The 22,688-nt window shown below is 36.5% G+C and overlaps 1 protein-coding gene across 1 annotated transcript; it reads left to right on the top strand.

Annotated features, from left to right (window-relative positions):
* The first annotated feature begins 1,414 nt into the window (after positions 1 to 1,414).
* On the top strand, positions 1,415 to 21,615 carry LOC126815171 (b(0,+)-type amino acid transporter 1-like). Its single transcript, XM_050540728.1, has 10 exons — positions 1,415 to 1,427; positions 3,127 to 3,228; positions 3,541 to 3,783; positions 13,833 to 13,932; positions 14,941 to 14,985; positions 15,479 to 15,602; positions 18,589 to 18,692; positions 20,300 to 20,396; positions 20,531 to 20,680; positions 21,430 to 21,615. The coding sequence occupies exons 1-10, from the start codon at positions 1,415 to 1,417 to the stop codon at positions 21,613 to 21,615; spliced, it is 1,164 nt and encodes a 387-aa protein (XP_050396685.1).
* The last annotated feature ends 1,073 nt before the right edge of the window (positions 21,616 to 22,688 follow it).

Genomic DNA, 22,688 nt, shown 5'->3' with positions numbered 1-22,688 from the left:
TTTATTTTCACTTGCTTTAATCCTCCGATCACATCAACAAACGATTGACCCCGGTACAATAACAAATGCATGAATTTTGATTTATTGGTGTGGATGTTGATCCTGCTTATCTATTCAACAGTACTAACAGGACGAGTGCACAAGATGGATCAGGGACCGCGTATGACGCCATCGCAGCCATTAGCGAATTGTGATATCAAACATCGCAGTACGTCAATCTATGCACAATTTTCCAAGGAATAAGCATGCCAAGTTTCATGTTGGTCGTTCTTGAATTGGTAGAGTCTTTGGCTTTTTTTAAGAGCGTCGCCCCCAAAAAGATAACAAAATGAGTAGTGCTTGGGGTCAAGTTCTTGACTCAACTCCTACTACGAACACGTCTATTTAGGATATTACGTAGGTAAGTGTGATTCCCTACCTTATATCTTCCGCTGCGGCAATCAGAATTTGAATCTACAGAATTTTAAAAATGTCAGGAAACCAAACATGTCCGACTACATGTATTTATAAAAGTTTTTCTCAAGATATGTTTCAAATTGGTATTTTAAAAGGTATTTCTGCAGAATCCCTGAAGGTCTGATGAATAATTCGCGCAAGGTCTACAGGGATTGATGCCAAATGAAATAATTAATTGATCCAAAAGGATTACGGATTTCGATGTTATGAACAATAACTGTGATAATCGATGCACGACTTCGAATTTTAATAAGGTTCCTGTCATTGGGTAGCTGAGTAACCCTTGCAAAATCTCCCGGACAGAGGTGACCACGACATATTCACGGCCATAATTCCATCTATCTTCTACCAACATATACAATAAACCAGGCTGTAGGGCGACATTATATGTAATTGTGTGGGGTTATTATGCACTCATGAACCCCGATAAGGGCTATTCGTGTCGCATGCTTAACTTTTATTTGGAAAATAAATCTGTATAAAGATTTTGTGCCACGAACATTTTGGAAAGATTGTTTTGCAAATGACTAATATTATTGTCAACTTTCATGATATCTTAAAATGGAGTTGACAACATGGTTAGGATGGGGGAGAAAAGTGAAAGTCATTGACAATATTTTCGTTAATGCTATTTTGAGGTGTTCGGTTAGGTTTATCTGCACCTATTCAATAAATAAACCCCATGCTGATAAGGATAAGAATCCTATCAACAAAGCTATTTTATTAAGGAAAAAAGTTCTAGACACCGCTATATATCTAAGGTACATTTTAAAGTCAATGTGATTTGCCAGAATCTGTCAACCAAAAGGATTTGATCAGAATTGTAAATATGTTTCACTTGTGTCAACATTACCTAAAGGATGGACATGTGACACATATTAATATACGATAAGAGAATGAATGTATTCAATATTCAAAACTCAAAGACCGCTTAAGGGGAAGACCACAACTCTTTAACATGACGACCACAGGTGGGTAGAAATAATTTATTCTGATATTTGTTTGGGGGGGGGGGTGTTTTGGTTTTTTTGTTTTTTGTTGTTTTTTTTTTTTGCTTTTCGTTATCAGTTCTATTGGTTTGCAATATTTATTTTGATGTTGTTTGCGACATAAATTGCAAGGTCATTTAAATTTGTGATAAAGAGTTTAAATTTTAATTATTATAAGTAGGGGACAAACGTTGGACTGAAAGAGTCCAAAACTTAGGAAACATTGTCTATTGATATTTAAATGCTATGTGAGTATAAACATGGCGTCCAATTTGTATTTCATGGAGATATGAAATTTGGTTAGTTAATGACTTTCTTTGCTAGTGACGTGAAGCGGTATAACATTACTAAAACTCGAATTTAAAACTATGTACTCCTTGCTCATTTTTTTAAAAGGAACGATTTTAACTTTCCGATCGTATAACATTACAAAAACTCGAATTTAAAACTATGTACTCCTTACTCATTTTTTTAAAAGGAACGATTTTAACTTTCCGATCGTTACATTTACCTTCACACAGAGGAATATAGGTCAGTCTCCCGCGCATTTCAACGTTGAACCGGTATGGCAGAACGTATACACTTTATGCTTGCTAGAGGCTTATTCTTGAAATCGAAACTACTGACACATTTACCACCGATGCTTAAGTATATTGTATAGTCGTCATAAAGGTAATACCGAGTCATACAAAATCTATAACTACTATCATTACAGATGTTTGTCATTGATATTTATTTTTTTAATACTCAACAACTGCCGCAGAGTATGCGTATTCTTTCTAGAACACCAAATACTCCCAAAAGAACGGGGGGTTGGGTGGCTGAATGGTTAGCGTGCGCGCGCTGTATCATAAAGCCTGTCATTGAGTCAACTGGCGTGGTTTCGAATCCCCGGTTGTACGTGGCAAGGAGTAGGGTCGCCTGTCCAACCTCGTGGGGTTTTCTCCGGGTCCTCCGGTTTCCTCCCACTGCTAAAGACCCCTACGCGCAAGCGAATTCTTGAAATAAAATTAAACCATATGTTAGTCCGGAAATGACCTAGTTTGTGTCGAGTGGACGTTAAACCCCATTTTTCTCTCTCTCTCCCAAAAGAACAATGAAATTATAGATTGTATTCTTATCATTGGTAAATCATACGTTTGTTTTCAATCTCTACTTTTCTCCTTGTTTTGGGTGGGGGTGGGGGGTTGATCGGAGAAATTTACGCAAATGCATTCCAAAATTTTAATTTGATTTCTTCAGAGACTACAGGGGGTCATATTAATGTTCTCTCAGCCAATGATCTCGGGAAGGATTTGAACAATGGTCATGACAATCCTGGATTTGATAAAGACAACCTTTCCAAGCGGGCAGATGCCTTTAACCAGAAATTCAGAAGAAACAGTGTCAAGCAAGAAGACAAATCACAACAAATCAACACTTTGTATGGGGGAGCATTAATTATCAACGCAATTATTGGTAGATTATTTTAATCATTTAGGCTTTATCCGCTGAACAAGTTCAATATCAAAACGGGATTTTACTTTATTCAACAATCTTTTAAAATTATGAAAATAAAAATTCGGTATGCAATTAATTAAAGATATTTAATTTATATTGCTGTATTAATAATTATTATGATTTTCCAAAACGGGGTAGTTTCTTTAAAAGCTATCCGTGTTTTTTATTCATTACCCAATAGGCCCAGGCATATTTACATCTCCAAAGGGCGTTGTGAAAGGTGCCGGATCAGTTGGGTTGACTCTTATCATCTGGGGAAGTTTTGGTGTCTTCAGTGCGTTTGGTAAGTCAGGTTTATAGATAAATACAACTGCAAATTGTTCATTCTAAGGCATAAAGAAGAATCTTTTTAATCAGTCTTATTCAAAAATACTAACAATTGATAGTCGCTAAAGACCATCGACTATTTGTAAAGTGATTGGAAAATTTTAGAAAAAAAATAAATTACTTTATTTGTGTATAACTGTTTTCTGCCATCTGATTGTTCAGCAATGTTCTGTTGCCATAATGAGAGCATTCTCTGGATTTATTGCATCGTATAGGTGGTTGAAATTCTCAGGAACCACATTGAAAAGAGATACGTTTTCAATTTCAGCCGCTCTTTGTTTTACGGAACTTCGTGAATCTGTTTCAAGAGAAGGCGTGGAATATGCCTATATTACTGAAGCCTTTGGTCCTTTGGCATCATTTGTTTACTGTTGGATGAGAATAGCTGCAGCAGAACCCGTAGCTACGGCTATATTTTGTATGGGGTTTGCCGATTACACCATGGATGCCTACTATGATGATTGTGGTCCGTCACAGCTGCATCGTAAAATGCTTGGTATATTGGCAGTGGGTAGGTTATATACTTATACCAATGTAGTGCTTTGCTTAGCTGTTGCACTTTCGTTAGATATTATTATACAATATCAGTGCCATTTCTCTTTTGTCTTTTTAATGTGTATGTGGTGTTTTCCTTGAGCTTTATTGACAACTAAAGTAAAGTATTTTAAAGAAACAATCTTTTAATTGGCCAGGCCATTAAATCGGTACGAGGACTCCATGGAAAAGGCCACACCCTAAAATATTTTATATTTTAAGTTTTCCTGAATGAGACTCCTGTAATGATTATTATGTCTATGTTTTATTGAAAACAATTTTTGCACTGTATATTACAGTAAATATGAAACTTACTCTGTAACAAAAGATCATCTTATGTAGGAATCTATATTTGCTAAATCAATCCGTAAATATCGCTCTATAAAATTATGAATGAGCGTCTAATAAGACCTATTTTTGTCAAGCCGAAGGCAAGCCGCCTTCATATTCGAACTTATCTGAGATCTTATCATCCTCGGTAAACTCAGTGGTATCCTTTCGTTATACACCACTAATCGCTGGGTCCATTCACGGGGAGACACATGGTCAAATTATCCGCCCTTGATAATTGTGCTATTTTTATCGACAAGGAAGGTAAATCGTATTTTATTGCAATTAAAATCGTTGTTGCAAACTTTGTCAAAATATTTTAGGACATCGTTTTGTGTCAATTTTTGCAACCCTTCTCATAATGGTGCGTACAAGCTGCTTAATTGTGGTGAACGTAAACAGTGACGCTAAGTCTGGTATATAAACTGTCTTTTGATTGGTTCGTAGAATCAACTTACGTGACCAACAAAATCGTCAAGGGCAGATAATTTGAATTGGTGAAAACCCCGTGAATGGAACCGGGGTTTAGTGGGGTAAAACGGGACGATACCACTGGGGATACCGAGGATGAGATCTCATGGATTCAAAGGCATATACCAAGTTTTATCTGATGTAGACTCTAAGGTGTTCACAATCAAGTGAATATTGACGGGGTGGCGAAACTAACGACCACAACTATGGTGTTTAGAAACGTACACCAGTGACGTCTTGTCTTAACAGTGAGTAAGAGTCGGGATTTTTCAGCGCGATGTCTCCTTGCTAGTGGTGCAGGGCGGGGCTAGTCCTTCGAATTGACGAAAAACCGAGGCCCCGTGTACACATTGGCGTTCATGAAAAATAACCCTTGACAGTTGGAATTCGAAATAAGAGTAGGCCTTAGCCCGGCTGTCCAGGCAAAATTTCTCTCGTAGCACAATCTGGCGTAAGCCCTTCTTTCTCAGCCCATGTCAGGTGCAGAAAGAAAGGACATTAAACCCCGCTTTTCATTTCTTATCTAAACATACACTTCGTTGTTAGTAACCAAAACATGTAAAATCATTTTACGTTGGTAACAAAGTTACGACAGATTGTTCCGTGATACATTGTATTACCAATCATATAGTGAGAAAACTAGTGACAATATAATTTCTAGTGTAAATGATCTGCTTATAACAGGTAGGGCCATTTACACTATAAAAAGACGTGTTTGTTTTAAGGATATGCATTAGAACCGGATGTCAACTTATAAGAGAAACATGGTGTAAACTTTTAATTTTGCGAAATTTGGAAATGTATTACATATTGGTATTATAATTGTAGAAAACGAAAACCCAAATTAGTTGGATATGCGAACTCCTCAAATAAAAAGTGGTATACCAAAAATCTTTTGCCATATGGGGATACATTCTATACTTAGTAAAGTATTGTTTTTACCATGAAGATTAGATATCGGTATACATAGAACAGGAAAACACGAATTTGTTGGATGTTTGAATTCCTCGGATAAAAACTGTTACATGTATATCTAAAATATGTTCGTTTTCTTTGCCAGTCATTTTTTAATTAGTCAAGTTCATATGTGAATTTGTTAGCAAAGCAATTTAATGAAGACCGTTTTGTTGCTTGCTTTTAAAATTTTTTGAAAAATATACGTACTTTAGCTTTCGTTTACCTATTAAAATTATACGTCATCAGCACTGAACTGATATCAAATTATTTCTTACGAGAAAATATTTCGGCGAATTCCATTGATCATTTATAGATAATTGTTTCGATATATTATTCATTGATAATATATTATATCCAATGACATAAAGTCAAACCGAGAAATAGACGTAAGTATATTTAACAAATCCATAGTTATATTTCTAGTAAATTATATTACTGAAGATAATTGTTATCATTGTATTGACTCCTAGGACTAGTGTAAAAGGCAATTGTATAAATCGTGTTTGCTCAACAATGATATAAATTTAAATTTTATATATAGAAATATGATCTTTTTGGGTCTCTTTGATGTAGTTTTCAAAAAAAAATAGAAATAGCTATCACATGTGTAAAACCAATATCTGATTAAATCAATAAACAGAAAATTTATGCTTTTCCTTTTCTTAAATCCTATCAAAGAGAAGTTTTCAAAACTCCACTACTCGTGGATAAAGTGTATAAACTGATTCGGCATAATTTTATCTTATAGAGGGAAACATGTTAGTGAAAATATTGTATTGTTTGCTATTTGTCACACATCTACTTTAGAGTTAAATTAAATTTGTATGCCATAATTTCCCTAAGAATTATTTGGTATGCAGAATGTTTGGCTACTTCTGTTGAAAATCCTACAGTATCTTTAATCCAAATAATTTGTCACTGTGTGGACTTTGAATATATGTTTTAGGATTTATTTCCCTTAGATTTTGCTAACAAAATACCAAATTCTCCAATATCAGTTTCACATGGTTCGTGTAAAAATTGGCTCGTGTACTACACTGACCAAGATGATCGAATCCTTGCACCTAACGCTGTTATTTCATTGGTCCCGAGACAGGCGAGCAGGGGCGGGTGGGGAGGCATTTTGATACCTATAGTCCAGGCAAGATTGCTTCAATAGAAATGCCAATTTCCACCCGATTGCCACAATGTGATTGAGTATGGTATCAAAATGTTCCATATACATTTTGTGATTAGAGATACCGCTGAGTCAATATTGGGGTCAGTCAAGATGACGGTCGGTTTTGGCGGGAAAACTCGAATTTATAAAAGGACCAAGTTTGATGTCAAAATATATGTTTTCGAGGTAGCTGAATCCATTTTCGTAATATTTTAGTGATTCCCCTGTGTCAATATAGGAGGAACTCCAATTAGAAATTTAGATTTCCGATAGGGATCGGAGATTAATGATACTCAAACCTGAGACCTAATACAATGGCATCCATCCAGTATCAACTAAATTTCATTTGGAATGTTTCCCAGCTCACTACGGTAGCAGCGTAGCGGGTATGTCGACTGGGGTCACTCCCATGTCACTGCGGAAGCTGGTCGTGCCTTAGAAATGATTCCACTACTGATGTCTTCCGTCTTGCTCCAGTAGTGGACCGTCCCAAGGCCTTCATTTGAGCAAGTTTTATAGCAAAAAAGGTTACTGGCATATAACCCCCTCTTTTCCAATTGCACTCACCCCAAACTGTACTGTACATAGCTTAACATATCATAAACCAATTCCGAAATAAAATTGAAACCTTACCGCAATATTATACCATTTGATTAAACCCAACTGCTATACGAAATTTCTGTTCATTTTAAAATGGCCGCCGAACTAGAATCGCGTGATTTTATGTCACTCGAAAATACAGAAAAACTGTTCGGTAAGATAAGAATAAGATTTCAGTGTTCCACACGTCACTATTTGTACATAATTACTATTTCCATGCAAACTGTAATGGTATGTGTTAAAAATTTTGCAATTCAACCTAATTTTACTTGCCCAAAGCCTCGAATAGTGTATCAATTGTAGCCGTGAATAAAAATTATCACGGCTAGAAATATTGCAGCTAGCCATGCCAATTGAAGCACGTGGTGAATTTATTTCACGAAATGATTTAAATGTTGAGACACAAATGGATACAGTGTCACCTGTTTGTCTTATATGCAGTGAACCATTTGATAATGAACAGTCCACCCGAAAATAACGGGAATTGGAGGCTTCAATACGGCGGCTAAGGTGAGAAATTATGGTCGTGATTTCGATCTTCGTGAAAAATGCCATGTGGAATGTCGTAAATTTGACTATCATTCAACAAATATTGCGCAGTGTTGTAAATTTATTGAAGTGGAGGAACCTGTACCGAGGTATAGACGGTCCGTAGTGTCATTCCGAAAATAACGGGAATTGGAGGCTCCAATACGGTGGCTAAGCTGAGAAATTATGGTCGTGATTTCGATCTTCGTGAAAAATGTCATGTGGAATGTCGCAAATTTCACTATCATTCAACAAATATTGCGCAATGTTGTAAAGCCATTGAAGTGGAGGAGCCTGTACCGAGGTATAAGCGGTCCGTAGTGTCACAATTCATTTTTACAAACTGTTGTCTTTTATATAAACTGTAGGAAAGATTGGTAGACACGGTCCATTACAGCATATGCAATTGGTGACCGCTGTTAAAACAGTAAAGAGTAGAAACTGCAACAGCTATTTTATGGGCATACCAAGACAGGACAAATTACGGCTGGACAATAATTTGGTTGTATTTAACAAATCAACAGTAAGGCTGATGTCCCTAAATAGATAACACTCATTAATTACTTGCACATCTAACATTTTTATAAAGCATCTAGCTATAAATCGCTAAATACTCTGTGTACCCTAAGCAAAAAATGCTCATTGTCAAACTTAGTCAAGATATTGATGTAATGAAACTATACACCAAGTTTTATTCTCTGTCACTGAAATTGTTATCTCCGCTCATTAATGAACTTAGTCAAGGCCAGGATCTTATTATTGTCGGACTCCAGTACCCGTTATCTTCCCGTACTTTTCGGAATGACGGTGAACAGTTCATTATCAAATCATTCCCTGCCTCATTATTTGAATCATTTTGTGAAATACATTCGCTGTGTGCTTCAAAAAGTTTGGCCATTTTGGCTCAATTTTCGAGGTTGGTGATCGAAATCAGACACGCCCATGATGCTGCACCCACGGTGTGCTGAGAGTGGCCCCTTTCGTCATGCCTGTTACGCTGCTTCCGCGATTCTCTGGTTGGTACGTGGCAAGGAGTAGGGTCACCTGTCCAACTTCGTAGGTTTTTTCCGGGTCCACCGGTTTCCTCCCACTGCTGAAGACCCCTGCGCGCAAGTGAATTATTGAAATAAAATTGAACCATTTGTTAGTCCGAAATGACCTAGTTTGTGTCGAGTTTACGTTACACCCCATTTGTCTCTCTCTCTCTCTCTCTTAGATCTGAGGCAGACTCCAGTATCCTTATCCCCCTGTCTCTAATGGGATTTTCTCCTAATTTGTCCCAGGGGAAACAATTAATAACCAAGATAAGAAAATGTGTCGAAAATGGAATCGGATACCCCCAAAACATATATTTTGACACAAAATGTGGTCATTTTGTAAAATTCAAATTTTCACGTCTAAGCTGACCGCCATCTGGAATATTTCCCAATATTGACCATAACGCGGTATTTCTAATCACCAAAGTGTGTATGGAAATGGATTCAGCTATCCCGAAAGGATATATTTTGATACCAAACTCGATCATATTATGATAATTGGATAAAAATTCGCATTTTCCGGCCAAAACTAAAGGCCATTTTGGAATTTGGCCAATTTGAACACTGATTTCGGACTGGGACTTTTTGTTGTTGATAATATACGTCTAGACCGATCGTAAACCGTGGTCAGCATTCCTATTGCGGCAACTGCTCGGAATGATGCGAAATGAGTTAATGCCTGGACTACAACCCTGGTTCATCGTATCCTATGCTGATTAGTTCTAAAAAAACATTATATATTTTTTTTATGAATATACAGTTCATTATTGTAACTCAACTGTTAAAAAAATGATGATATATTAGATCTACGTGTGATATATGACGCTGGATAAATATTTAGTTGTAAATTTTCCGAAAAGAAACACCAACAGTTACAATTTTTCAACATAGCAATAAATCGCTAAATTGTCAGAATAATTCCACTTAGTCAAGATGTAAGTAAACATCAATGTCAAGTGGTTGAAAACTACCCTGTACCTTTGTATTTGAAACATAAAATATGAAATATACTTTGTATTTTTTTTTCAACACATACTCAACAATGAACAGATCTACTTTACTCTGCTTGGTAACCCACGTATGAATCACACCAGATAAGAATCAATCTGTCAGTAGTAATTTATTCATGATTTAACCCCATGTTTCTTTCAACTAATTTATTTAAAATGCACATAAGGTCACCAGACGAAAATTTCTGTACTTGTAGCGAGTGGTTACTATATGCACTTTACGGCAGGTTCACACTAATCTGATTAAAAATAAATCAGGCATCTTCACTCGTAAAAACGACTTTGCCCATTATAGAAAACACTCTTAATCCCCTCATATGCCAGTGACGTCACAGTGACCGAAAGCATATTCGCAAGGTTTATTTCTTAATTACAGTCAGGCTGTGTATTCATTAACGCCTGACTGAATCCTTAATCCCCTAATTAAATAAAACAATTAACTGCCGAATAAGTTTAAGATCCAATTTAGAATTTGTTTTATAATACCATTAAAAGGACAGTCGCTGTAGTCGTATTCCCCGCGTCCTTTTGATCAGAATAAATTTTAATTAGAGTAAGCCAACAGAAAACCTGTACAATAATGCGCTTTCTGTGAAGGAAACAATATGGGTGTAAAATTGTTATCGACGGCGCTACGAACATCTATAGAGTTAAGAGATAATTAATTGTCGGTGTGATTGACAAAGTAAAAGCGTCGAATCGACTTCGTCTCTGGTCGCAGCACACCAATAGAGATGCTTCGTTATACTTGGAATCCAGTTATTGATGCTGCCATAGTGTTTTTTTTCTTTTCTGAGTGTCATCAGTTTTGTTTTCAAACCTGGACGAAAAGGTTATAATTCTAATGTTATAATTAACATTTCTTTTATAAACTTCTTCATTCCTAAGTCCTTCTAAGATATAGTATGACATAAAAGTCAACTTTAATAATGTCAATGGTAGGTTTTATGATGATCCGAGCTCTATCAAGCTACAAATAAAACAAGTTTACCTTTAGTTTCGTGCCAGACATGATAGAAAGACTTTATATTCACCAGGTTTTCTCGGATCCATTTTCCGATTTAAGCAGCCAGCTGTATATCATATTCCTGGAGTCATCGTACGGCGTGGATGCTGGATTTGACTTCATTATTCTAACAATAATGAAATAAGAAAAATATTTGACTACGTCAGAATTAACACTTAACAGTAGGCCTACAACTAAATTTGGGCTAATTATTTTTATTGGCAACCAACTAAATTAAACAACACACTATATTTGTTATTAGTGCAAGTGTCTGTGTAAGTGTACACGTGTCGGTAATCATTGATTAATCAATACCGACCAAAAGTTGCACAGACATAGGATCATAGGTTAATTTACTGTACGTATAGTCAGTGGTCACTATATAACCGGATTAAGACTGTAATTGAAAAATTAAAAACGGTAATATGTCCAGTGGGCGGATCCAGAAATTTTTGTAGGAGGGGGTTTGCTAGGCCCCTGTTAAGAAAATCTAGCAGCTGACAATGCATGATGTCTCTAAATTACGTAGGCATATATACACACTTGGCTTTTTAAAGAGAGAAATCCAACATCCTGTTTTTATATTTTTTTAATGAATTAATAGGATCGCGCTGTGATTCGATTTCATTGATGCAAAGCATTAATTGTGACATCACACATGTTTATATCATTATTTGTGCTTTGAATGCCAAACCCATCCCACCATCTGATGATAAAGGATAAAGCACACGACCGTTACACTTTTCTCATAAAGTGTTGTTTTACAAAAACAAAAAAAATATGTAGCTGAGCAGGGTGGGGTTTGGAAATCTACGAACTTTTTCATGAGAGTCCGGTACAATTTCAACTCTATTATAGGCTATTTATTATGTGTGTCACTGGTGGCATTGTAAAATAACAGACAATATTGTTAGAAATGTTCGACCAAAATTCAAACGCACCGAACTCAAAAGTAAATTCAGATATTTGTTTGAACGAGAGACACGTGTATTAAAACTAAACAAATTATAAGTGAAAATATACAATTTTTACACCCCGCAGTTTTTATGTGGTCGTATATTGCCGCCAGCTCTGACTAATTGAAATAGGTTGTCGACCACTTTTAAATTCAGAATCCTATTGATTTTCAACATTTTTCTATTATCACTTGTTATGAAATTTATATTTGTTGTCGGTTCTCTTGAAGGGAAAAATCCTATTCATTGTCATCGATTTTCGTTAATAACTAAGGAAAAGTTGTGGTACCTCAGAGGCTTCAAATATGGTCCGGTCTTTTGGAAATCGTATTGGTTATTAAGCCCATAACATCACGAACGACATAGCTTATGTTACGTTGCCAGGGTTATTCCCATTTGTTTCGAAATTATGATTCGAATTTTCTTAAATTTGAATGCATTGTTTATGAATAATCTTATTCATTTTAAATGATTTTTTTATAGCTGTTCAGTCGGCAGTCTGTCGTCCACTTTTCTTGCAAGGAGGCTATAGGATAAGGTCACGAGATATAAACAGGGTCAGGGCACGTGATTGTTGCCGGGTTAGGGTTAGCGCTAGCCCTGTTTACATTTCGTGACCATGACGAAATCAGGAGGTGGCCTAGGCTTAATTTGAGACCCCACCCTACATAAATTCATGTATTTTTTTAAAACATACATGGTTTGTCGGTCTCATACAAAAGAGTTATTTTATTCCCCTTTTTACCTAAATCTAGATTGCAGCTCGGAGCCTTAAGTAGGGGGTTAGATCTAAATATTAAGGCCATTAAGGTCACTAGATGTAAACAGGGCTAGCGCTGACCCTAAACCGCAATCCCCGGCAACAATCAGGTGCCCTTACCCTGTTTTCATCTCGCGATCTTGAAGAGATCTGTAGGTAGCCTTAATATTTAGATTTGACCTTTAAGTAGGTCACTAGATATGTATACTCCCCATACAATTCAAGGTAGATAATTTATTATCAAAAGGGGGAGAAAGCTGATATACTAATCGTGTAAAGAAAGGAGATCTCTCAAACACACAATGACCTTAGCGGAGTTTAAAATACATTTTAGTCAAAACATGGACCTTATGATATTATAAAGTCCATGTTCAAAGTTAACCTGCTTTAAAATATTAAGCCTTTCTTAGTAAATTGAAGTTAAGAATTTAAAAATAATACTAATATTAATTATGGTGTCTGCAGATTTAATATTTACAAGTACAATATGTTAAGAATTATGTTAAAACCATATGTTTTGTTAATTAGTAACAATACTAATCATGGAAATTTATTTTGTCAAACTAGAGAAAATAAATAATGACTAGCCTCAATACCGAATACAAAAAAAAATATAACTCTTCTTTTTTCAAACTTTATAGTGACATTAGCGTACCTGAATGTATTTAGTGCCAAACTCTCTGAAAAGGTGCAGGTATTGGGAACTGTTGGTAAAACAGTAGCTTTAGCGGTCATCATCATCTGCGGAATAATCAGGTTAGCAAATGGTAAGACTTTAATCGACCAATAAAAGACACTTTGAGTGAAGTCAAATTTTGTGCGTGTCACAATGTAATTTTTTGTGTTGGAGAACGAATGCCCACCATGAAACATGATATTTATATGCTTTTCAACTTGCGATGGGCGTATATTCCAATACGATGCTCGGAGTAAGTTTATGAAATCTTTTTTTTTGATGAATAAGTTTATTCTATGTAACGCGATCAAATATGGCTATAAATATCCAGGCAATACTTGATTTTAATCGGAAACTGGTAGAATTATTTTGTCTTTAACTTTAGTGATTATTAATATTTTGAATTTAAATTTACGAAGTATGAGATATGCATATTGTTAGTGTGTTATCATGATGTAAAACGTATAACCACTGTAGCCTATATAATTTCGTATATAAAAAGTACCCATGTAAAGGATTAATTCGTTTTATTAAAGGTCATGTAACTGAGCTGAAAACTGGTTTTGATAACACAGAAACAAACCCAACAGCTATAACTTCAGCAATCTATAACTGTTTGTGGGCATACGGTGGATGGTAAGTTTAAACATCTTGTTTAAAATAAAATATCTGGATAAACAGTGTAATCTTATTAAGAAAAGGAAAAAGATAGTTGTATCCTTAACAAAATATCCCTTGAAATATCATTGACGGGCTCATCCTCGGTATCCGCAGTGTACTCATTCCGTTCTACTCCACTATATGCTGGGTTAATCCATAGAGTTTCCACGATTTCAGATTATCTGCCCTGGACTTGATTGTAGCTATAGTCTACGAACCAATCAAAAACAGTTTACCAAAATGTCGTTTCGCCTGCATTTTTGTAAGGGTAGATAACCATATTCATGTCAATTTACTGAATGATTTATGTAAATAATGTATATATATTTCTATGTATATATATTTATGTAATTATCAAAATCTGCAGTATGTTTCGCTGATTTCAAATATGAATAACATCTATGTGTTTGACTTTTGTTATTATTTTTACTATTCGTTCTTTGTCTGAAATGTTTCATTCTGTTATATTTTTAATTATTGAACTTATACTTTGATTTGATTCACAATGACTTTTGTCTGCGATATCACCTCGGTGGAAGCGGACGTAAAATACAACTAACTAAGTAAGTCACAATGACTTGTCTACGATATCACGTGGACGTAAAACTCCGCGAACGAAAGAAAGAACGATTCTCAATTAAACACTTGAATCTTCCTCGTACATAAACGTCCGGTCTGCATTAATATAATATTATATAATTTGTTGTTAACAAATACGCATTAAGAATAATTTGAACTCCGCTCAATAGGGCTATTCCTGGCCCTATCCGATGAGAGTTACTTCCCTTTGACTAATTCCTTTGCAATTAACGATTTATGGGATTGGTCGATAAAAATAGCACAATCATCAAGGGTGGATAACTTGCAAACGTGCCCCCCCCCCTCTAATGAAACCACTGGGGATACCGAGGATGTGACGGGCTATACTTGTTCGCTTATAAATGTCTTTTGTGTAAAAGGGTTTTCGATGTGATATTTTTTTAGGGCAAGTGTAAATAATGTAACCAAAGGCGTAAGAAAACCTCCAAGGTGATTATTATTTTTACATTTTAATCAGAATATTATTGCCTCTAAATAATAATACTAACAGGCATAATATTCCATACTAAACGGACGGAAAATATTGGCTTTCAAACCAAACACAATAAATAGCAGCCTTACTTATAAATGGATTAATGGGAGTAGAGGCCATCTGGAGTCCCCATTGCCTTATTGATTTCGTTTCGCCATCTTGTTTTTCTCTTAGATAGCTACTCAACTTATGAACACTAGGTCATGTCTATCCAAAAATATTGAGGCCAATATGGCATGTAACCAATAATAGTTTTTAATCGTCTTGAAACTATTGTCTAAAGTCCTCATTTTTGGTAAATGTAAATATGGAAAATGATTATTAGCCATTAGGCGAATTTTCAGTGAATGTGTAATGAGCATCATGTAAAATATATCCAATTGTGTATCAGTGCCACCCATTAAATTTGTACTACATACTGTGTTTATCATATCTTTTCCATATTGACAGAAATCTACCTCGATTAATTAAAGTCGCGATCCCAACAGTAGGTGTGATATTTATGGCTGTAGTGACGTCATATTTTACTGCGATGACGAAAGATGAACTTGTTGGGTCAGAAGCTATTGGTGTGGTAAGAATTATTATTTAAATGATAATCAGGCTTCTTGTAGTAATATAAATAATATTTGTACCGTAAACATAGAAACACTTGTACTGTCTCTGTTTTAATCTATGTAAATATATACAACAAAAATCAAAGGGTAAAAAATATAACTTCTTCATAAATCAAATCATAAGCTAATTGAACAAATATATAATACTAATTTATAGACGTAAAGACATAAATAGGGCAGCTGTCCAGTTTCGCTATAAACATAACGATACATAGAAAATGGTATTATTGTCGTTAAAAAAGTAGGGGATATTGAAATGCAAATACCTATGCAGGTTGTGATATGATAAATAGTCATGGACACTTGACAGGCTTTTAGAGTATGTTCACAGATGAAGAACTTATCGCCCCAACAGAACCACTGAACTGCATGTGCGACACGCAATAGCGCCATACACGTGGGGGGGGGGGGTCATTGTTAAATTTGACACTTCAAGGAAGGGTTGATGGAAACTGCCGCGTGCCATGTTTGCTTTCCTATCGGTTCTTGCATAAGATTTACTGCTTAGCGTATCTTTGCTTTAATGTGTTATGTTTAATTTGCAATGAGACGCCTTCAACATGATGAACGTCTATGTGCTATTGGCATGTTTCAAATAAGTTCTGCACAGCGAGCAGTAGCCAACATGCTTAATGTGTCACAGCCTGTGATGCATTCGTACACAGGTCCTGCGAAATCGAGGACAAACGATACAGGAATTCGAGTTACACCCCAAACGATTAGAAATCGGCTACATGCAGCCCATTTGCATGCGCGACGACCGCGTGCTGTGCCTCCATTAACTCGCCAGCACATGGCAAACAGGCGTCAATGGTGTAGGCAGCGTAGAAATTGGGGTACTCGTCGATGGGCACGTGTAGTGTTCTCAGATGAGTCCAGATTTACTCTGGATTTCACCGATAGGCGTGCTCGCGTTTGGAGGCGTGTAAATAAGCGGCATGCTAACGTTAACGTCAGACAGCATGACAGATTCGGGCGTGGGTCTGTTATGGTGTGGGAGGAATCACCATGACTGTTCTAGGAAGGGTCACCAGTGTGTACTACCGTGACCACATCTAGGCACCGATAGTTCTGCCCTTTGCTCAACGTGCAGGTCGACGTTTCATCTTTCAAGATAATAATGCTCGTGCCCACCGCGCTCGCGTCGTGAATGACAACCTCAGCGTCACCATATTGTCCATATGCCTTGGCCAGCCATGAATCCCGACCTTTCCCCTATAGAGCATGTCTGTCGACGTCAGGAATTTGCCGTGGCACTGCAAGAGGAGTGGGCTAGATTGTCTGAGGATTGGTGGATCAATTACTCATTATTAAGACAAAACTCAAAAACGTCCATCTCTTTTTGCGAGTGAAATGGGGCCGTCAGATAAGTCGCCCAGATGAACTGTTTATGTTCATGTGCATGTAATTGGCCTGTTATTAACATACACTGGTTACCTCTAACAAAAACAGCAGTGCATTTCCGCAGTGTTGTATTGTTTCTGAATATCCCCTACTTTTTATAATTAATAGATAATAATAGAGAGTCTTAACATTCCCTTATAGGTCTGAAGTAATGAATTTTATACTCTTCAAAAAAAGAAATGCATAGCCTATTTTTCATCATTTTTTTATTTGAACGAGATCGTTGTTTCCATAAATCTTACTTGTTTTTAATGTCATCATGTAAGGATAAAGGAAATTCATTATTGGTTTTAAATGTATACAGGGTCACTAATTGTGACTGGTCATACTTTTTGGCGAAATTTGTTTTCGCTTGATTGCACCAAGACACATGAGTTTAACAATTTCGAAAGCTTTTCGCATGAAACCCAAATCTGAGGCCTTTAAAATCCTGGGATGTATTTCTGTAAGATCCCTTCCTACATATCATATTCCTACAAATACTTTTGGTTTAAATGGGTCAAATTGCGTAATATGCTAATTAGCATAATGTCATGTTTCAAAAATTGACTTAATGCTATAACTTGGCTATCGAATGTTCATATTCTAAACCCATGTTTTCGTGACCAGGGAAGCAAATAAACACCTTTAGAATATACTCACTTTATTACATAATGCGCAATATGCAAATTAACAGCCGCCATCAGTGAAAACCTTATTTTCCCCCTCTAAATCCGAAACTCTTTGACTTAGCTCCATGAAACCAGTACCTACACCAATAATTTCAGGGTCAAGGGTACCGAAAAACACCAGGAGAACACCACAGTTATATTGCATAATATAGAATATGCAAATTAGACGCCTCGGCTATGACTGAAAAACACACTACATTCATTTAGCATATTACGCAATTTGTAAACATTGAACGAGCTACAAGTCATGCCACATCCTATGGAAGGTCGACGCAACAACGCTATCAGTCGGTTACAAGCAGGTAAATCCCAGACAGATGTAGCCAGACTGCTGAATGTTTCCTACAGTACTATCTCTCGCCTTTGTGATAGATACCGACAGAGAAGTTCAACACGTGGCCGCGCAACCTCAGGCTAAACAAGAGTGATATCACCTGCCCTGGATCGTCACATCCGGTTACGTCATTTGCGGAAACGGTTCACAACAGCGACCTCTATTGCAGCAGCAATTCCCGGATGGCGTAGGATCTCAGACCAGACAGTCCGTAAGCGCCAACCGGATTACGAGCCAGATGTCGAGTTAGAACTGCTGTTTTGAAATACGACGCACCATCAAATCCGACTTTAATGGGCTCAGACAAACATGGTATGGTCACAGCGACGAGTCGTGGTTCTTGTTGCAACAAGGCGATGGTAGACCGAGGGTAATCCGACGACGAAATGTCACAGTGCGTTTCATTTTTTGAAGAGTATTCATGTATGTATATCGTCAAGTATTGGTTTTCATTAAATCTTAACACAATAAATATGCGGGTTTTCACTAGACGACGAGGGTTGGTTGATATTGTATGTATTTTTTGTTTTCTAGACCTGGGCTGATCGGGTTCTTGGTGCATATTTTCCAGTCATACCTATTGGTGTTGGTTTTCTAGCGTTAAGGAGTGCAAATGCAACTTTTTTGGATGCTGGAAAGTAAGTATTTTAGAGCACCAGGTCCCATTTCCATTTATATAGGTAATTTACAAGGCTAACGCTTTTCGTTACCCTTTTAATTTGAAAACTTTGCAAGGCTATTCCAACGTATGTCGTCTTTTTCCAATATCCATATCTATTAGTGTTATCTCTAGAACACCTGGTCATTCACTATATGGTGTTGGGGGTGGGGGGATTATACACTTAGGGCGCATTCTTCGATAGTCTTCTAAGAGTTAGAATTACAGTTGTAAAACGTAAGCAAGAAATAATAGTGTGAATGTATCCGGGAATCGACAGCTTTCATTATGCTGTATGGCCCCCGGCCTGCAGTAAAACATGGAATCTAGTGCAAGTCCTGATCAGCAAGGTGTCTACGAGAAATCTCAAGAGAGAGAGAGAGAGACTGAGAGAGAGAGAGAGAGAGAGAGATCGGGTTTAACGTCCTCTCAGCGCAAACAGGTCATTTCGGGACCAACATATGCTTCAACTTTATTTCAATAATTGGCGTGCGCGTATTAGTCTTTAGCAGTGCGCGCTGTATCATAAGGTCTGTTAACTGGCGGGGTTTCGATTCCCGGTTGTACGTGACAAGGAGTAGGGTCGCCTGTCCGACCTCGTGGGTTTTCTCCGGGTCTTCCGGTTTCCTCTCACTGCTAAAGACCCCTACGCGCAAGCGAATTATTGAAATAAAATTGAACCATGTGTTAGTCCCGAAATGACCTAGTTTGTGTCGAGTGGGCGTTTAACCCCATTTCTTTCTCTCTCTCCCCCCATTGGCCAATCACGCTATTTTACCGAGATTTCATCTTATGGTTTGGATGCAGCTATGGCGGGTGTGGCGACAGGCAGGGTAAGCTTACTCTTCCGGACACCTGTTACCACTCTTTGTCGTGTATTTTGTACACGGTGAACAGTCCATTTGCTGATTACACTATTTTGCCGATACCGTTTTTTTAGGACTTCGAATTTTGTCTAATGGTTTGGTTTGTTCGTACTTGGTTTTATTTTATTTATATCACCGTGCGTGATAAATATTTGTTCTAAAACACATGACTGTTTTAACAAACTTTGCTTTCATTACTTGTGTATGTAAACGGTTTGCTCGGAGAAAACTAATTGTGAATCTGCACAAAACCTGTTTTCTGAGTTTATTTAGTTCGAACTTAATAAAAATTTCATGGGATTTAAGTGCACAGTGCGAATTTTGGGTCTCCAGTATCTGGTAGTTATATATGCGCATGCATTTGCTGTGGTAATTTTTGACGTTATTGTCTGGAAATTCTTACCAATGTTTTGCTATATCATATGCCCTACAAATCTTTAAACATTTATTTTTATCAGGAAAGAGTTCTCAATACATACAAAGAATCCACTCCTCATGGTTTTGGGATACTGTTCATATTTATACTGAAATGATTATTTGAAACCTAGCATCGTCACATACCCGATAGAGACAGTACACATGGTCTATGGAACAATTACCGAGCGACGTTTCTACTAGGTTTTTCTAAACAAATTTGATAGAGCATTACTTGTAAAATCGAAGTTTTTATTGTGTTATTTTGCTACTCTTAATTAGTATTTTGTGTCACCTTTATTTGCAGATTATCAGGAGTCGCCGTTAAAGACAATAAAATGCCAGAAGTAGCAGCTTTTGTTCACGTTAGAAGTAAAACCCCGATTTTGACTGTTATAACAAGGGTAGATATAACAAATAAATAACATTTAATTATTAATAAACATGTTTTGTTTTATAATAAGTTGGTAAAAAATTGTTCTGTTATTTTCTCTAGTCATTTTTAATTCGTTCAGTTATTTTCTCTGTTCCGTTTCAGGCCATAATTGCTATAATTATGATTATTTTGGGGACCCTATCGTCACTTTTAAATTTCTTTATCTTCATTGTTTGGGCGTTTCATGGATTATCTGTTCTGGCATTGATAGTTCTCAGATTTAAAAACAAGAAAAAGAAAAGACCATATAAGGTAAGTAAGGTATCATAGCCCCGCGTTTTAAACAAAACACTTTGGGACCTGGAAATCAACACAAATGGGTCGCAACGCATATAATAATGTAATATAAATGTATATAAACTCTAATTTCAAATCGGTTATATTCAATCGAATGCCAGTCTATTCCAGCAGTATATATGGACACATGCTCCCCAGATAAGGATATGGGTCACCGTATGTCTAACTTCGTTCTTCGAGTCCCTTCTTACAAATGGCGCCGAAACGCATTATGGTACACGATTCGTGTACCAGTGTAACAATGGAAAAATGTTTATTTTGTTTTAAATATCCGATATCAGAAGCCCATCTTTTCCCGGCAAGATCGCAACATCAATGTTGATTTAAATTGAAGAATAATTCGTGCTTTCAATGATTTGTGTTAATTTGCCTTGTTCTGTAGATATCTGTTTTTTGGGATCGTATGTCTGCAGTCAGAGCAAATAAATAAACTGGCGTGTACGAAAAGGATAGCACAATTATTATCACTATATTTGTCTAAGAGACATAATGATAGCTTAGTGAAATTAATGTATACTTAAAATGTCCAGAACTTCCGTTAGAATTGATCAATTTTAATGATTTTTTGGGGCCAAAACGTTCTGATCGTGTATAATCTTAAACTCTATATCGAGCCTTTTTCCGTGTATGTTGGTGCTTTAATTGTATAGATGCGTCCCATCACTAACCCAATTAATACGTTAGATGATCTTGTCGTATTTCAGGTTTATCTGTTTATGCCTGTGATAGTTGTACTGGGTATCACCATATTACTGATAACTCCGTTTTTGGAAAGGCCGAAGGATGAGTTTATTGTTGCAGTTTCCTTGTTTATATTATCGTTTATAGCTTATCTTCCTTTAACTTATTTAAAAAGCTACAATCCACTTTTCTTTGGTAAGTTTAACTAGACACAAATGTGTAGAAATATAGAATGAATTCCGCAAGTAATCATTTATGCTAAAGAGGGCTTATGTGCCCTGTTTTCTAAGAAAAAATAAAAAAAATAACTCTGCACAATAATTACGATAGCAGTCTTATTCGGGATAGCCTATGATAAATACCGTCAAAATCAGTGGGTCGGGTCTCTAATATCTGAGAACTTAATTGAAAATATGGAAAAGCAACTCATTCATTGGGAAAGTCACTATCATAAACCATTACAATTCAATACAACATCACCGCTAACAGGCCATTAAAAAAGAAAAATGCCGAACATGTACGCATACATTCTGTCTTAAATAGAAAACAGTTAGCGGTTTCCATTCGATAAGATATACATAATTAGATAATTTGGGTCCTTTCCTGATAATTGTGCCATGTTTTAAGTCTTTAAAAACATATTTTCCACGGATGGGTATTACTCTTAAGTCACGTTTTTAGAGTCTATTGTCATTTCGACCATAGGCCTTCCTAATACCCGTCTTAAATGTACCCTCTGCTAGTATGTCTTTTAGTTCTTTCTTACGTGTATTATTTTAAGCCTCGCTTCGTTCGGCCATACATATTTACAGATAAGTTAAAGGTATAAATCCCTAGCTCAGGTACTTGCCTTAAGTCGTTGGCGGTCGTTGAACCACGTATTTTTAGGGTGCCGGATTCCACCGTTATGCTTCATATAGAAGTTTTGTTGTATATTATGCTGAAAGATGTAGCCTCATCCGAAATATTCGCGCCTTGTCCAATATGATCCATAGGTCATGCTCCGCTACTGATACCAGATATATTTAAGCCTCCATATACATTTCAGATAAGATCACAGTATGGCTGCAATTGTTCTTGAGAATAGTGCCCAGAAGGTAAGTATCCTTTGGCTTTCTTATAGATACGAGAATAGACCCTGGGCATTATATTAGGATTCACAAGCATTACCTTATATCTTCTATTTCCAACAGGGCTCTACGAAGAAAGGCTTCTATTATGGCAGATCGAATGTACAGCAGAAGAATGTCCACACCAGAAACAAGGGGTTATTTGCGCTATA

Source organism: Patella vulgata, chromosome 3, assembly GCF_932274485.2.
Source record: "Patella vulgata chromosome 3, xgPatVulg1.2, whole genome shotgun sequence".
Classification (NCBI taxonomy): domain Eukaryota; kingdom Metazoa; phylum Mollusca; class Gastropoda; family Patellidae; genus Patella; species Patella vulgata.
This window is presented reverse-complemented; position numbering and strand designations above follow the sequence as displayed.

Bases quoted from the DNA above. Each gene is read 5' to 3' on its own strand.
- LOC126815171 (XM_050540728.1), top strand. The intron at 18,693-20,299 runs GTAAGTATTTTA...CTTTATTTGCAG, and splicing joins ACTTTTTTGGATGCTGGAAA to ATTATCAGGAGTCGCCGTTA. The intron at 20,681-21,429 runs GTAAGTAAGGTA...GTCGTATTTCAG, and splicing joins AAAAGAAAAGACCATATAAG to GTTTATCTGTTTATGCCTGT.